The sequence below is a fragment of the Suricata suricatta genome, chromosome 4, assembly GCF_006229205.1.
Source record: "Suricata suricatta isolate VVHF042 chromosome 4, meerkat_22Aug2017_6uvM2_HiC, whole genome shotgun sequence".
Taxonomy (NCBI): domain Eukaryota; kingdom Metazoa; phylum Chordata; class Mammalia; order Carnivora; family Herpestidae; genus Suricata; species Suricata suricatta.
In genome coordinates, this window is record NC_043703.1 from 116,330,720 (window position 1) to 116,347,456 (window position 16,737).

Consider the following 16,737-nt stretch of genomic DNA (forward strand, 5'->3'; position numbering starts at 1 on the left):
CCCTGAAGGTTTGTGTCCTCCCCAAATATTTATGTTGAAATCCTAACCACCAACGTGATGGTGGGGCCTCTGGAGGTGACTGGTCACGAGTGAGGAGCTGTCGTAAATGGGAGTAGACTACTTATAAAAGAGGCCCCAGAGCTTCTCCACATTTCTGCCGTGTGAGGACACAGCAAGAAGATATGCCATGTAATGGGGTTCTTAACAAATGGCTAAGAAAGAATTCTTGAGCTGTCTTTGGTGCCAAAAGAGGACTTTATTAAAGCACGGAGACAGGACCTGTGGGCAGAAAGAGCTGCACTGAGGTTGTGAGGAGTAACTGATTAGTTACTTAGTTAGTTAGTAGGGGGTAGGGATGGGATAAGTCTCTCAGGAATTTGAAAGCAAGGTTTTCAGGACCTTGAGAGGCTAGGTGCTGTTAAGATAAGGTTACTTGTAGTCTTTAATAAAACAAAAACATGAAGGCAGCCATGAGTTGCTCCAGGACTGTCACGCTCTGCATGTTCCATGGGTCTATCCATGGGCTGCAAGGTATAAGGAGGTTTAATTTAAGCTTCATTTCTCTTGCCTTTGTCCCCCTGATCACCATGTGTTAAGCAGGAAGCAGAGTCTCACCAGGCAGCAAACCTGCAGGTACCCATTCTCCAGGCAGCAAACCTGCAGGTACCCATTCTCCAAAACTGCGAGAAGTGTTTATTGCTTAAGCCACCCCGTTTATGGTATTTTTGTTTCAACAGTCTGAACTAAGAAAATGTGTTACAAATATCATTGCCAATATGTGCTTTATGCTATTGTATTTTTATGGTGTCTTTTAATGAACAAGCAACCCTAATTTTAATGGAATCCAATTTACTAATTCGTTCCTTCTTAGCTGAAGTGCTTTTTGTGTCCTATTTAAGAATTTGCTCAAGGTCATGAAGACATTCTCCCGTGCTTCTCAGCCTTTATTGTCTCACCTTTCACAATTCCATCGGCAATCAACCCGGAAATGATTCTTGGATATGGTGTGAGGTAGGGTCACGTTTCTTTTCTCGGGCAAGTGTGTTAAACTGATTCAACATTATCTACTAAAAAGATGGCCTCTTTTCTACTGCTCTACAATGCTACCTTTCTCATTAATTCAGTGTCTTTAATACATGTACGGGATGGTTTCTGGACTCTCTATTCTTCTCGTTGGTTATTTATCTATCTTTCACTGTCTCAATTGCCAGTCTTATAATAAATGTTTATATCTAATTGTGTAGATACTCCCACTTTGTCTTTCTTCTTCAGCAAATGTTCATGAGCAAAAGGAATTCTTATGTACTGTTAGTAAGAATGTAAACTGGTACATGTGCTTTGAAAAACAGTTTGGCAGTTCATGATGAAGACTGATACATGTTATGACCCAGCAATTTCACCCGTACATATATATCAAACAGAAATGTGTGTATACGTTCACCAAGAAGCATGTCTGAGAATATTCTTAGCAACATTATTTATGAGAACAAAAACTTGCAGGTAACTTAAATAACAGTAGAATGGACAAATGCATTGTGGTCTAGTCATCTACACAGCTATACAAGAGAATGGATCCAGTGGGAATGGCTGTATCCTCTGACAACTGCAGCTCCTGTTGGATCGCTTCTCCATAGCTCCAGCTCTTCCTGGGCTCCAGTAAACATTTATTCTTCTTGTTCTTCAGGTTTGGGGCGGTGGAGTAACAGCTTTTCATTGTTGCGAATCTGCGAGTACAGTAATCCTGCCCACACCTCTGTGTATTGCTCATTCATTAAATCTCTTCATATACAGCAAATTCTTTTTCATGCCAGAACTCTAAACAACATACACATACACAAGTTTTTGTATACATACATAAATGAGATCATATCAGATATGCAACCGTTAAAAGTTTTGTACAATTAAATTGTTTAAATACAATTTGTTTCTTTTTATTTAAATTATCAGGCTCTAGAACTCAGAAGGACTTAAAAAATCAGCCTGTCCAATCCCAATTCTGGGTACATAAACTGTTTTCACCATATAACACATAGGTCAGCACCCGTGATCCAGAGAGATTAGGACACTTGCTCTAGTTCACGCTGCTGTATTGGTGGCTATGTGAAGACTGGAACCCAGGTCCCTGATACTGAGCGCAGTGAAATGCCATTCCTCTTATGCACTGGTTCTCAAACTTGGGTGCGCTTTAGAATCCCCAAAGAGCTTCATTTTTTTTTAACGTTTATTTTATTTTTGAGAGACAGGGAGAGCATGAGCAGGGGAGGGGCAGAGAGAGAGGGAGACACAGAATCTGAAGCAGGCTCCAGGCTCTGAGCTGTCAGCACAGAGCCCAATAGGGGACTAGAGCCCGCAAACTGCAAGACCATGACCTGAGCAAAAGTTCATATGCTTAACTGACTGAGCCACCCAGGTGCCCCTCTGTCACCTCACTTCTGAGATTTCCCTTTTTCTTTTCCTTCTTTCTTTCACTCTCTCTCTCTCTCTCTCTCTCTCTCTCTCTCTCTCTCTCTTTTATTTTTTTGAAAGAAAACAAGCAGGGGAGAGGAGCAGAGGGAGTGATACAAAGTCTCTTAAGTAAGCTTCACACTCAGTGTGGAGCCCAATGCAGGGTTCAGTCTCATGACCCTGGGATCATACCTGAGCCAAAATCAAGAGTCAGATTCTCAACTGACTGAGCCACCCAGGCAACCCTTATTTCTGAGTTTTTCCTTTTTTTCCTTTCTTTATTAATGTATCTGAGTTTTTCTAATTCTGATTTAAACTGGGCTTTATGTGTGTGTTTCCTATCATTCCCTTAATAATATCCATTCTGAAGCAGTAGATTACGAGTTTTACCTGTTTTGTGGGCAGGTCTTTTTGGCATGCTTTCATTGTCTTTGGGCATGTTATTGTCTTCCTTATTTTCTCTTTTCTTAGTGTAATTTTGTGTGGGATTTGACCTTGATACTATTCTGTTTCTTATTTTTGTGTGAAGTTAGTTTTCCTGGACTTAAAAAAAAGATGGAGTTCAGGAAAGCTTTTCTGATTTCATAGAGCTCCCTCTTCTGTTGTTTTTCTGTAGTGTTGAAAAATATGGTGGCTTGCTTTCTGGGATTTTGATGGCACAGTTCCCCTCCCCCATTTAGGTCTCGTCTTTCTATTTTTATGCAATATTTGGGACATACTTATACCAAAAAATTATTCAGTGTTTATCTGAAATTCAAATTTGCATTCTGCATTTATTTGCTAAATCTGGCAACCTTAGTTATGAATATTTTCCATGTGCTTTGGTTTTGCTATGTAGATGTTCCTCTGATTTATCTGGAGATTTGTAGAGATTGAATAATTACGTTGATAGTGCTGTTGCCACGTTCCCAGAATCCCTCCTGCAATTTTCAAATGTAGTCTTCTACATTTCCATTTTCCTTACACATATATTATTCCATACCTCCTCAAATAGCTCTTGTTCTAAATCTAGTGTATGTTTCTTCTATAGTTTTTATTATATTCATATAATAATACACACATATGCATTATATATACTTTTTCTTTTAATTTTGTAAACATAAACAAGATCACACAACATACATTTGTCTTTATCTTGCTTTTCTCAGTCAACATCATCCTGAGGAAATCCCTCCTTGTCACCTTATAGAACTCTATTTTCTTCTTTATAATAATAATATAATAATATTATTTTAATAATAATACTTAGAGATATATATGAACTGTAATGAATTCAACCATGTTCTTAGTGTTGGGTCTTCACTTTGTTTATGGATTTTTGTTGCTTACAAATGTATCTGTAGTAAACATTCTTACATAAGTCTTTACATATGAGTGCTTTTGTGTCTGTGAGATAGACTTCCAAGAGTTTATTTACTGGGCAAAAAGTATTCCTGATTGTTGCAGGAATGAGGATCAGGTCATTCAATATCCACTGCATTCCACTTCTAGCATGCTTTACCATAAAAGAGAAGATGGAAAATTTAAAACACAATATCCCAGGCTTTGATTAGTTCATGCAAGTAAACATACTTGAATCATACAAATCAGGTGGTGGAAGCATTTGATTTTTTGGGGGGAAGATGTATTGGAGATCCTTCCTGCTATCTTGTCCCTAGCCTCATATGTGTCTATTAAAGCTGTAGTGATAGCTGTAGGATTTCTTTTAGGACCTTAACGGTGAGGGTGGATATTTCTCCTGGCTGCATTATCACCCCTAAATTCCTTGTCTATTCTTATAGATAATATTCTACAATAGATTTATCTCCATTAAAACATGTATATTCTGTTGGCTAAAACAAGTAACTCTGACCAATGACAGCTGTGATTGCAGGCAATACTACCTTAATGAAATGAAAAGGATTTCATTCAGGGATTCGTCACCTACCTGGTTGTACTTGAAAGCTGTGACAATCTGTTTAATATCAGAAGTTGGTTTGCTGGCATGGTGCATGGTACATGTCATCTGTGGTACCTGGGGTGAAGTCCATATTGAAGAAAATGCCTTAGTGATGATCCAAGTGGCTACTGTGATAGGCCATGTGAAGGGCCTATGGAATACAATGGCTGTGGTTTAGTTTCCAACTGTGCTTAAAGAAAGAAAATGAAAGGGGCTCCTGAGTGGCTCAGTCTGTTAAGCATCTGAATTTGTCTCCGGTCATGATCTCACAGTTTGTGGGTTTGAGCCCTGCATTGCGCTCTGTGACAACATAGAGCCTGGAGCCTGCTTCAGATTCTATGTCTCCCTTTCTCTCTGCCCCTCCCCTGCTCATGTTCCATCTCTCTCTATATCAAAAATAAATTTTAAAAAATTAAAATAAAAAGAAAGAAAATGAAAGGCTTAGGGTTTATTTTATTTTCATATTTTTTAAAGATATTCTGTCTTTTTTAAAATGTTTTTAATGTCTTTTTTTTATTTTGAGAAACAGAGCAGTGAGTGAGCAGGGGAGGGGCAGAGAGAGAGGGAGACACAGAATCTGAGCAGGCTCCAGACTCTGAGTTGTCAGCACAGAGTCCAACATGGGGCTCAAACCCACGGACTGTGAGATTATGACCTGAGCCGAAGTCGGATGCCTATCCAACTGAGCCACTCTGGCGCCCCAGGCTTAGGGTTTTAAATTCTTGCCTCAAGGCGTGGTTACAGTGTAACGCCTAGATTTTAATATCACCCCAAAACCAGAAACCGCCAGGGAGACCAAGGCACCCATGCCAAGGCAAAGGGCTTTATTACGGGTTCGAACTCGGACTCACAGACTTTTCCAACGCAGTGGATCCGCACTGTGAGCCCAAACAAAGGTGGGGTAGGACTTTTATGAGTTTGGGAAGGGGGAGTTACAGGAAATTGTGACATAGGTACAGTGATCCAATTATTATTACACAATATTTTTTACAGCAGGTTTATCCAATTACAACATTTAGAGTGTTAACCAATCACAGAGTAGACCCAGGACCCAGGACCCTCACATAGGGTGTAACTAGCCTTAAGCTACTGATTACCTATAGCTTCTATTTCTAGGCCTGCCCTTAGGAATGTTAAGGGTATTACAAGGGTGGTCCCTCTTGCCTTGGGCAATGTGTGCCCTTCTATTGTGTCAAACTTGCGTCCTTACATTGACATAGAAAAGTATACTGGTGTGAAGAGGCTTATATTTTTCACAAAAGCTACAGAAGCTGTCTTCTGTAGACTGAGATGAGGGGGGACATTCTGCTGTTGAAATGTACTCCTTGATTTCAATGGAGATGATCATATCCCAGAGTGGTGGAGACCGTGGAGTGGCACTTCCCCAAGAGAGAAAGGTGAACATGGCTACCATAAAAGGCAGAAGGCTAGAGTGATAATCAGAATAGTTTGACCCATAGGAAATTTTGATGGTGGCCAACATGGGATACTCAGGGCCAAAACAGACAGCCAACTAAGATTCTCCTTAAACTGCATAACTGGAAAACAAACAAACTTTAGGTGTACTTTAGAAAGAATCCTGACTTAAGCCATCACAATGAAGAGTCATGGCTTCTTTCCCCTTTTCCATTTCTGAGTCAGTTCAATGTCTTAGGGCCTCTGGAAGGAAGGAGAGATCAGGTACCCCTGAGGAAGGACTCTTTGATAATGTTCATTCCCAGACTTTCCCAGAGAGACTTGTGCCTATTTTCTATGGTAACTTAGCCTGGGGAAAGAGAAACATATCCAGATCTCTGAGGAATTATTAGTTCCTGGCTCTAAATCAGAGTTAATCCCTAAGGAACCTGAATTCCACTGTGGTCCACCAGTGAGGATGGGACTTATAAAAGCTAGAGGATGAAATTTTGGCTACTATTCTTCTCATAGGGGCCCAGTGGATCTTCAGATCCCTCCTGTGTTTATTTTTCTAGTTCTTGAGTTTATAGTTGGAGTAGAAATATTCAGCTCCTGGTAGAAAAATATACATATGCATTGCTCTCTTACCTGTGAGATCCTATCTATTATGGTAGAAAAGACCAAGTGGAAGTTCCTGGAGATTGCCTTCCCTACCCAAATTATAAACTGAAAACAATATTACAAAAGATTTGGGAGCATTTTTGTAATTAAGCACCATCAAAGACTTGAAATATTTATAAGTGGTGATTCTTACCACATCTTTATTTCACTCACCTGTTTGAAGTGTGTCTTGGGTAATGTTGGGTAATGTTACTGGATAACTATAAGCTTAAACAAGTGGCAACTTCAATTGTAGCTGCTGATTCAAATGTGATCTCTTTACTAGAGGAGAAATCAACCCAGCCCTTGGTACCTGGTAAGTCGCTATAGATCTTTTTATATCTCCTAATAAGTAGAGACTAGAAGAGACTATTGCTTTCACCTGGAAGGTCAGTTGTATATTCTGTTGACTCAGGACTACCCTAGTTTGGCCTTGGATCATAATTTGGTCATTATGAATATTCACCATCCTACTGCATATTGCTTTGACCTGATAAATTGATGACATTCATTCTGATAGGATTAGAGAGCAGGAGGGTGCAGTTATCCTCAGTCCTCTGATAAGATAAATACATACTAGAAAGTGGCTGGGAATCCCACAAGGATTCCAAAGTGTCATCTCAAGGAAGTGTCCAGGGATCTAGTGACCTGGAGAATGCTGAGATGTTAACCTTCAAAATAAAAAATAAGTAGCCAAAAATACCCCACAAAAAATGAAAAACAAAAGACCCAAACCAAACCAAACCAAGAAAAAAAACCCCACAAAAACCAAAACACCTTGCATCAATATCCTTAAGAAAAAGATACAATAAATAGCAGATCATTCTGGATTCTTGAGGCAACGTATGCCACATTTACTGAGTTACCAATGCTCCAGCTCATTGACAAAGTAATCTGGAAGGGTTATATGACTTGAGTCAAGTCCAGAACAAGAAAAACAAAAAACAAAAAACAAAAAAAAACCACTTCAGCTTGTTGAAACTGCTCTGGCATCTAGCCCTTATGACCCAAAGTATCCAGTAGTACTTGAAATATCTGTGGCAGATTGAGATGCTATCTGCAGTTTGTGAAAGGCCTAGAAGAGTCACAGTGAAGCAAACCTCAAGGGGATCAGTGAGTTGAGATGGTAATTTTGTACTCATAGGAATAGAAACAAATTGTGTATTCCATGTTGTCCTTCCTGGTTTATCATATATAAATTTATTTCATTTGTACACACACACACACAGACAAACAGATGTATTTATAAAACAAAGTTTCTGTCTCCATATGCCACATATTAACTTTTGTAATTTCTTTTTCTGATTATAAAAGCATCATGAAAATGAAGCTGTTAATGGATTAACTTAGCCATCAATGGAAATGACTCATCCTAAGGAAGAGTTTGCCACCAGGAATCAACTATAGGTTATAGTCAGCTTCCAGAAGCCAGCTAAGAAAGGAAATTAAGGATTCTCCAGTAGGCAGACATCTTTATCAGCTCCGGTAAAATTAATTTTTTTCCTGAAATTCCATTTAGAATCTTTTGACCAACCAATGCAATGCAATCTCCATTGATTCCATTCAACGATGTTTACCAATCACCACCTTATATGTCAGATACTGTTTTAGGCACTAGTCACAGAATGGCTAAAACAGATAAAATCCGTTACATCATGAAGCTTGTCTCTCCTAGTGAGGGGAGACAATAAACAAACACATACATATTGGGGGTGATAAGTTCTAGGAAATAAAAGAAAGCATTGTTGAGTCTATTGGGTTATCAGAAAAGAGCCCTCTGATAACGTAATCAGACTCTGTGGAAGTGTGTTCCAGGCCACGGGAACAACAGATGCAAGGGTTCTGAGGTGGGAGGGGGCTCGCAAATTGAGGAACAGTGAGGAGGCCAGTGTGGCGCCAGTGGGTGACCAAGAGGATTGGGCAGGAGTTCAGATCTGGAGGTATGTGGGTAGGAGCCAGATCATGCAGGCTCTTGTAGACCATGGTTAGGACTTTGGATTTTATTCTGAGTTATATTGAAAGTCCTTGGAGGATTTTGAATAAAGACATGAAATGCTCTGATTAATTTTTTTATTGAAAAAAAATTTTTATTTATTTTTTTGACAGAGAGAGAGAGAGAGACAGAAACACAGAATCCGAAGCAGCTCCAGTCTCTGAGCTGTCCACAGAGAGCCGGGTGCGGGGCTCAAACTCATGAACTGTGAGATCATAACCTGAGCCGAAGTTGGTGGCTTAACCAACTGAACCATCCAGGTTCCCCTCCAATTATTTAATTGGATCTTTCCTGTTCCCCCGTTGAAAATGGGCTATCACAGAAACTAGTTCCATACCTTTATGTTTCATCCTTAGTCACATACAGGAATGTGAGCTCTTTTGATTTCGCCTTGCTACAGGGCTTTCATCTGCATATTTCTGCAAGTCTGCTTTGGTTTGTGCTCTGATGCTGACCTCCTTCCTCCAAACCTGTGCTATAAGTGTAGACAAACTTCCCCGCCTCCACAGCCTTTCACCTCATCCCATCTTTTTTTTTTAAGTAGTTTATTGTCAAATTGGTTTCCATACAACACCCAGTGCTCTTCCCCACAAGTGCCCTCCTCCATCACCACCACCTCTTTTCCCCCCTCCCCCTACCTCATCCCGTCTTTAACTGACACCCAGCTTGCTCCTGAGGATACAGCTCTCCTTGTGGCTTCTGCAAGGGAGATTGACAGTTTCTTATGTTTCACTTACAACAGGGCGAGAGCTTGCTGTGTGGTTTCTACACTGTATGGTTCAACAGGAAAAAGCATAGACCATGTAGTCAGACAGACTACCTTGCCCGCCCCCTTACTGGCTGGATTATATTGGGGAAATGATTTAACTTATCTGAACCTTGTCCTCTGTAAAATACTTTGCTGAATAGTTGTGAAGCTTAGAAGAGGCAATAATTATAATATACCCATTATTGTTCCTGGCACTCAGAAAGTCTTTGTCTTCCCTTCCCTCTGTCCCTTCGATGTCCACATGGCCCTATTTGTGTCTTATCTGGTTATTGTGCAGGAAGAAAGTGGCACTTGACTCACCTTCTTTCATATTCAGCTATGTCTTCATCCCAGGGGTTTTTTAAATAATTACATGGGGAGACTTGTTACAGGAACTTAATCCTGTGGCCACATCTTGGGACTTTCAAACCCCTGTTGGCCACATCTTGGACCTTTAAAACTCCAGTATTTTGTTGTCCAGCCAAGACCTCCTATTTTCCAATCATCTCTTTATTTGTCTAACCGTCTTGTGCATATAGTCTCTACATGCTTTTTCTCCAAGTCTGACAGCCACATTCTGGGGTTCTATTTTCTCCTTCATTTGGCCTAGACTTCCTTTCATGGATCAGTCATAGGTTTTACTTTCAAGCAGCAGAAACTGGTGCTGGCTAACTTCAGGAGAAAAGGAGTCTACTAGAAGGATATTGTGGGGCCCTTAGAACCAGTGGGAAAGCTGGAAACCAGGCTTGGAGAAAGGGTGACATTGTGTGGTAGGTTCATCATTCAGTAAGTATTTATTTCCTTTCTTCCATCAACCTCCATAAAAGGAATATGATGTTGGATTTATGCATGTGATGTGCTTTGGGGAATGATGTATGGGAGAAAGTGATAGGGTGACTGTGGCCTTCAAAGGAATTTGTGTTTCCACTCACTTTTGAGAGCATCCAACCTCCCTCATGGAAGGAGCATTCTTTGAGTAACCCACTGGTCCCAAAAGAATGAAAGCCATGTGTATTAAAGTCACACCAGCCAACTCACCCACTGCAGCCTGAAACAGATATTCCCAGGCAGCCAGCTGGAGTATGAGCAAGAAACAGCATTATTTGTTATCAGTTGTTGAGATTTTGTGATTGTTACCTTCACTAAGTAGAGTAGCTGACCAAGAAAGTCAAGAATCAAGGAAGGCTGGAGGACAGAACCCATGACTGAGGTCATGCTATGTGTTCCATTGGCAGTTGCTACTGCAAAACTCTTGACTCTACCACTATGAATATGTTCTAAGCCAGTGCTTTTCAAACTTTAATGTGGCTCGGAGCCATCTGTATATCTTATTAAAATGCAAGTTTAGTGGGTTTGGATGGGACCTGAGAGTTTGCATTCTTAAGAAGCTCTCAGGTGATGCTACCAGTCTCCATACTATGCATTGAGTAGTAAGTTCTGAATTGTTTCTGCTTCACTCCCTCAAGAGTCAAAGTTACAGAAAGGAGCATCCAAAGGTGTAAATCTAGGTCATATGTCCATGCCTTGGCTGGTAGGTGGCAGGTGGAGGATGACTTTCTATAGGGAGTGGGGGAGCACTGTATTATCCTTGATATTTCACAGAGGAAAAAAAAGGAGTGGTTCTCTACCATTATGTTGCCTCACCATACTGTGGGGGGGTGGTGGTACATGTGCCAGTTTAAAGATCAGATTCCTGGGTGCCAACCCAGACTTCCTAAATCTTATTCTTCCGGTGATGGCAGTTGGGATTCTTCATAAAATATATACCTCAGGTGATTCTGATGATCATAGTCTGCAGACCACACTTTGATTAACATGAGTAAAACCCAAGAAACATGAATTCAACTTCTTGCTTCACTCACCTGAATAAATGATTTTTATCAATACCTGTCTTTTCTCTCCTCTATGAGATATCCATATACTTCTGAGGATAATCCTTCCACCTGAATCCCCTGTCATCCTCTCTGCTTTTATCAATTGTCTTTTGTCTTAGCGGAGGTGGTACCTGTCTCCTCCAACCGGACCAGCAGGGCTGAGAATCCTCCTGGGTTCTTTTCCTGAGGGAGGGAGAGAAAGGGCAGGAAAGGGGTCGCAGAGAGTGAAGACAGCACACGGAATCTGATCAAGCCTCTCTTTTATTCTTCTTCCTCCTTCTTCTTCCAGAAAACCCTGTATCTTATATATGGTTTGGGGCGGGGAACTGACCCAGGTTGGTTGCCAGGTAACAGAGTCAAATGAGTATTAGAGAAAGGGGAAAAAACCTAAAACGAAACTCCAAACTCCGGACACAGCATCAAAGGGAAGTGCGCAGACTAGCGTCTGCAAATGCTGGGGAGGGGAAGCTTAATGCTGCATTCCCGAATGGGGATTGATCTTTTGTGCACCTTGGCCATTCTACGTCTGGCCCAGCAGGACCTCCACCAAAATCTTGGACCAGGAAATGGCACTCTCCTAGCCTCCAGATGTAAATCTTGTTTTTTGGTTGCTCCCTGGAGAGCGATATATCCTTGCCTGAGGCAGCCAAAAGCTCGGTGGCTCCCAACAGTCTTTCTTTCTTTTAATGTCTTTCTTTCCTTTGGGTCAATCTTCACATACTAATAAACTCAATTGTCTTCCATATTGAAAACAACAAGGATGACAAACTCCCATGGTTCCTTTCCTATTCTAGTTACTACCTTATCCTTTTTTCCCCTCTTTCATGGCTCAAGTCCTTCTTTCTACACTCAATGTCTCACCTTCCTCACCTTCAGTCATTTCCCGACTGTTTCATCTGTAGTCTGCTCCCACCATTCCATCAAAATAATTTCTCAGTCAAGTTACCAATAATTTCTTGTGCAAGCTACTAATGATTTCTTAAGGCCAGATTCATTCAATGCTTGTCAGTTCTTATTTTGTCTTTGTGTCATTTGATGCTTTTGGCTTCTTCCATCTTGAAACTATAGTTGGCCCCTGAATAGTTGGCTCAAATAGCCTACTGTTAATCAGAAGAAGCCTTACTGATAACCTAGTCAATTCACACACACACACACACACACACACACACACACATATATTTTTAGATGTTTATTTATTTTTGAGGAGAAAGGAAGAGGGGAAGGGGAGAGAGAGAGGGAGACAAAGGATCCAAGCAGGCTCCACACTATCAGCACCCCACCCCCCATGCGGGCTGAACACAAGGACCCGCAAGATCTGACCTGAGCTGAAGTCAGACATTCAACCAACTGAACCACCCAGGCACCCCAACACATATTTTGTACGTTATGTATATTAAGTATTATGTTCTTACAATGAAGGAAGCTGGAGAATAGAGTGTTGTCAAAAAACATCATAAGAGAAAGTGCTTCTGTAGTACTGTACTGTATTTACCCCCCAAAAACCCATGTATAAGTGTCCGTGCAGTTCAAACCTGTGTTGTTTAAGAGTCAACTATATTTGATTTCCCATATTTTATATCACTGCTCTTTTTGTGTTCTCTTCCTATCTCTCTGGTAGTTTCTTCTGTCTGTGATCTCCTCTTCTTGTTTTGGAATGTGCACATTATTCAGGGTTCCATCCATGGCCCACTTCTGTTTTACACTGAGTTGTGACTTTCTACAACACCTATGTGCTTATTGTCAGCAACCCACCCCTCCCCCTTCCCCAAGTCCCAGACAACTGCTAACTGAACATCCTTAACTGGATTTGTCTTGGGCAACTAAAACTCAATATGCTCAAAACTGAACTTATGACTTTTCCCTAAAGACCCACCTGTTTCTACTTCTGTATTTCTATCATCAGCTGGGCTGCCCAAACCAAAATGTGGGATTTATCTTATTCCTTCCTCCTACTCTCCTCTCCATATCCTGTCACCAGGTCTTATTAATGTTACCTCCATGTAGCTTTTGCATCTGTACTCTCCTGTCTCCATACCACTATCTGCACCTATATTCATTATCTGAAGTACTGTTATTATTTCCTTCCTGATCTCCTTTTCTCTACCAGGGCCACCCTCCACATCAGCTTGTGTTTGGATTCCTAAAGAGAATGGGTTAAAAGATATAGGGATATATTGGTGGAACTCAAGGATACAGCCATTTGTTTAAAGGATTATGTGGTTGAAGGAAGACTCCAAGTTGTTCTCTGGAAGGCTCAGACTCAAGAGGATATCAGCTTATCTTTCAGACTACTGACTTGGACTGTGGAAGCTGCTGAAAAGACTTAAACATTTCAGCCATTAAATTAAAAGCAGTAGCTATGGTTTGAGAAAAACACACCAGAGCATATTGTTTTTCTATTCTTCTCTTTTCTTTCTTCTTTTTTTATAGTTTATTTTTGAGACAGAGCACGAGTGGGGGAGCGTCAGAGAGAGAGGGAGACACAGAATCCGAAGCAAGCTCCAGGCTCTGAGCTAGTTGTCAGCACAGAGCCCAACATGGGGCTCGAACCCATGAACTGTGAGATCATGACCTGAGGCAAAGCCGGATGCCTAACTGATGAGCCACCCAGGCGCCCCTTTTCTTTCTTTTTTAAAATTGCTTTTTCTTAAGTGGCAGAACACAGGGAGTCAAAAGTAACAGTATAAAGACAAAAGGGATCATATAGAGAAATCATTTTGTTAGTTAAAAGGTTGTCAAAGAACAATGATAGGCAAGATTAGGGGTAGGGTAAAGGATACTAAAGAATCAGGAAATTAATCTTGTTATGTTTTAATGGGCATATGCAATCCATTTCTGTAGTCAGCAGCTCTGGAGAATTCCCCAGAATCTCTGGTTTGAGGTCTTGCAATGGATTAAATATCCAATATCCCAGAAAAAAAAATGATGCCTGTATTTTTGGTTGGGTAACATGAATCCAAGGATCAAAGCCTTGAAGTTTAACTTGTTGGGTTGTCCTTAACAGTGCCTGATGAGATTTTTTTCCATTGAGGATCAAGGGAAATTTTTTTTTCTGATGCTTTTTCAGAAGACCAAATCTCTGGATTTCAGATCCTGCAGAAGCTGCTTAGACAGGTACTTTGGAAATGCAGCTTCCTCCTATTGTTGATAAAACAGGAGTTGTAGTGTGGATCCCCTGCAGCAATTAGTCATATCAGCTTGTTTTAAGGTAGAATCTATATTGGAAATAATTCCAAGTACATGAGGCAGGCTGTTATTAACTCAGAAGGAGATAACTTGTGGATCCTACAATAGAATGATGTCCTTGCTATTAAGGCAAATGGAAATACTTTGGGCCTTGGAGGTTGGAGAGTTTCTGAGAGCTTTGACAATTAGTTTTAGAATCCCATTAGTTCCCCTTCATTTTTCCTGAAATTTGTGGATGATAAGGATAATGGAGTTTCTAAGTAAATGGTAAAGCTTTACAGAATTATTTAATAACAGTATCAATGAAATGTGTGTCCCTGTTACTGGATTTCTCCAGTCAGGAATAGAAAATCAAGCAACTTTCTTTTTCTATCATTACATCCATAGCTCTCCAGCAAGGAAAAGCCTCAATTTGTCATAAGACGAGTGGTGTTGGAATATACTCATAGTCCATTTAGAGATGTTCACAGGAGCTCTGAGGCTCTGGGCTCTAGTCCATGTTCTATCTTCATAGTTTTGCCAGAATTGGGTCATTGGCAGATAGGACATACATCCAAGGCAATACCCCTAAAAATTACCTTGCCGATGTTTGTTCAATATCACTACGAATTTTTCTCTGCTATTGTGGATAGATACTATAAAGAATTTTTGCTGGATTCTAATTATGGCTATCTCTGTAGGTAATAGCAAAGCATCTCACAATTCTTTAATTTGCTATTTATTTTATAGGAGTTCCTGAATTAATCAGGAAAGCTTTGTTTCCAAAGCATTTCAAAGTCATTGACTAAACTAAAAATACAGGTACTATCAGTATAAATACTTGTTTTTTATCCTTTATTAGCTTACAGGTCTGGGCCAGGGCAATTTACTGGATTTACAGAAGTCTTGGGATTGCCCAGCCAGCCAATTACTAGGTAAGAGGCTTGGGAACGTTATTTTTCTGAGCATTAGATTCTTCAAATATGAAACAGTATTAATACTAATCTCACAGAACTGTGGGCATTTAATGAGTTACTGCACAATAATCAATGAATAATACCTACCACTAAGTCCTTTACGTTGGTTATCTGCTTCAATTATCACCACCATACTCATTTTATAGAGGCTCAGTCACACTGTTGTAAATGGCGATGTAAGGATGCAAACTTGCATTTTTCTGATACCAGCTTAACTTCTCTACCGCTCCAGACCACTTTTTCGCTCTTAGATCCAAGTGCCCATCAGACAGCCTGTCGCATAGCAGGCATTCAACCTTTAAAACTTCATAACTTGCAAGTTTGATTATCATAGGTTTGTCCTACAGTCTGATCTCCTCTCGGTGCAAAGGCAAAATTCAGTTTTGGCTTGGCCCAGCGGAGGACGAACTTCTCCCCTCCCCCGAGAAGACCTCACTCCGGGTTTATTGTGAGCTTTCAGTACTGTGAGCAAGATCCCAGCGGGTGACGAGAGCGACGCCACTCCCTCACCAGCCCCCGCCACACCTCCGGCTTTCCCGCCGGGCGTCCTTAGCAACGCGCGCTCTCACTCCCTGCCCCGCCCCGTCCGCGCGGCGCGGCGCGGGGCGCGAGGCCGCCGCGATCTTTGCGCCTGCGCGCGCCGTAACCGCCAGTCCGTTCTCTTTCCCTACTCTTCCTCCCCTTTCCCCTCTCCCCCTCCTCCTCTGCCTCCTAGAGCGAGACACCAACATGGAGCCTGAGGACCTGCCGTGGCCCGGCGAGCTCGAGGAGGAGGAGGAGGAAGAGGAGGAGGAGGAACGGGCGGAGGAGTCGGCGAACCAGGAAGGAGACAAGGTGGTGGTGGTGGAGGAGGTTGAGGAAGAGGAGGGGCGGGAGCTGGACTCGGACTTTAACTACGAGAGCCAGCCACGGGAGAATACAGACGACGAGGACGACGAGGAGGCCAAGGCCTGGCTGCAGGCGCATCCCGGCCGGAGTTTGCTTCCGTCGTCGCTTCCGAGGCGCTGCTTCCCGGAGGACGAGCTGACCGGCCCGGAGAAGGTGAGCCAGGCGGGGGAGAGGTGTGGGCTGCCGTTGGGCTGGGGGACGGGTAGTCCCTGAGCGCTCCGCCTGCTGTCTGCTCCGCCGCCTTCTGCTCACTGCGGGCCGCGTTACCCGGCCCATAATCGCGCTTTTAAAGCCTTGTAGGGGCCATCTCGCGTCCTGGGCCCCCACCCTGTTCAGGTTGTGGTTGCCTACGCCAAATTTCCCATTCTTGCTGGCAAAGACCTCTCTTGTTCACCCCTCTCGGTGGGTCCCGGGCTTTTTGAATGACACCAGATGTTCTGAGGGCCGGTATTCCCAGTGGGTGTAGTTAAGCAGTCCTTTGGGACGGAGGTGGGACTCCTCGTGCCCTGCAGGAGGGGGAAACGGCCGTGTTGGAGTGGAGAGACTGGTTGCCCAGGGACTGTTTTGTTGGGGAGACAATTAGATTAGTATGCCTGAAGGGCAGGACTCTTCTTGAGGGAGTATTTGGATTATGGACTACGTGATTAGTCTCC

At 42.0% G+C, this 16,737-nt stretch overlaps 1 protein-coding gene and 2 long non-coding RNA genes across 5 annotated transcripts; 1 reads left to right on the forward strand and 2 right to left on the reverse strand.

Moving 5' to 3' along the window:
* Nucleotides 1-1,454: 1,454 nt before the first annotated feature.
* On the reverse strand, nucleotides 1,455-5,275 carry LOC115289049. 2 transcript variants are annotated; one of them, XR_003907350.1, is made up of 3 exons: nucleotides 5,236-5,275; nucleotides 4,373-4,569; nucleotides 1,455-1,815 (listed from the first exon to the last, which is right to left on the reverse strand). It is a non-coding gene; the product is annotated as an uncharacterized LOC115289049 (long non-coding RNA). The 2 variants fall into 2 exon arrangements; XR_003907349.1 differs by lacking the exon at nucleotides 5,236-5,275 and having other exon boundaries at nucleotides 4,373-4,645.
* An 8,574-nt stretch (nucleotides 5,276-13,849) lies between these two features.
* On the reverse strand, nucleotides 13,850-15,727 carry LOC115289050. 2 transcript variants are annotated; one of them, XR_003907351.1, is made up of 2 exons: nucleotides 15,284-15,727; nucleotides 13,850-14,269 (listed from the first exon to the last, which is right to left on the reverse strand). It is a non-coding gene; the product is annotated as an uncharacterized LOC115289050 (long non-coding RNA). The 2 variants fall into 2 exon arrangements; XR_003907352.1 differs by having other exon boundaries at nucleotides 13,850-14,462.
* Nucleotides 15,728-15,785: 58 nt separating this feature from the next.
* LOC115290675 (Alstrom syndrome protein 1-like) lies at nucleotides 15,786-16,510 on the forward strand. The gene is made up of 2 exons (XM_029938522.1): nucleotides 15,786-16,237; nucleotides 16,385-16,510. The coding sequence occupies exons 1-2, from the start codon at nucleotides 15,926-15,928 to the stop codon at nucleotides 16,508-16,510; spliced, it is 438 nt and encodes a 145-aa protein (XP_029794382.1). The 5' UTR covers nucleotides 15,786-15,925.
* The last annotated feature ends 227 nt before the right edge of the window (nucleotides 16,511-16,737 follow it).

Bases quoted from the DNA above. Each gene is read 5' to 3' on its own strand.
- LOC115290675 (XM_029938522.1), top strand. From the start codon at position 15,926: ATGGAGCCTGAGGACCTGCCGTGGCCCGGCGAGCTCGAGGAGGAGGAG. The intron at 16,238-16,384 runs GTGAGCCAGGCG...AAAGCCTTGTAG, and splicing joins AGCTGACCGGCCCGGAGAAG to GGGCCATCTCGCGTCCTGGG.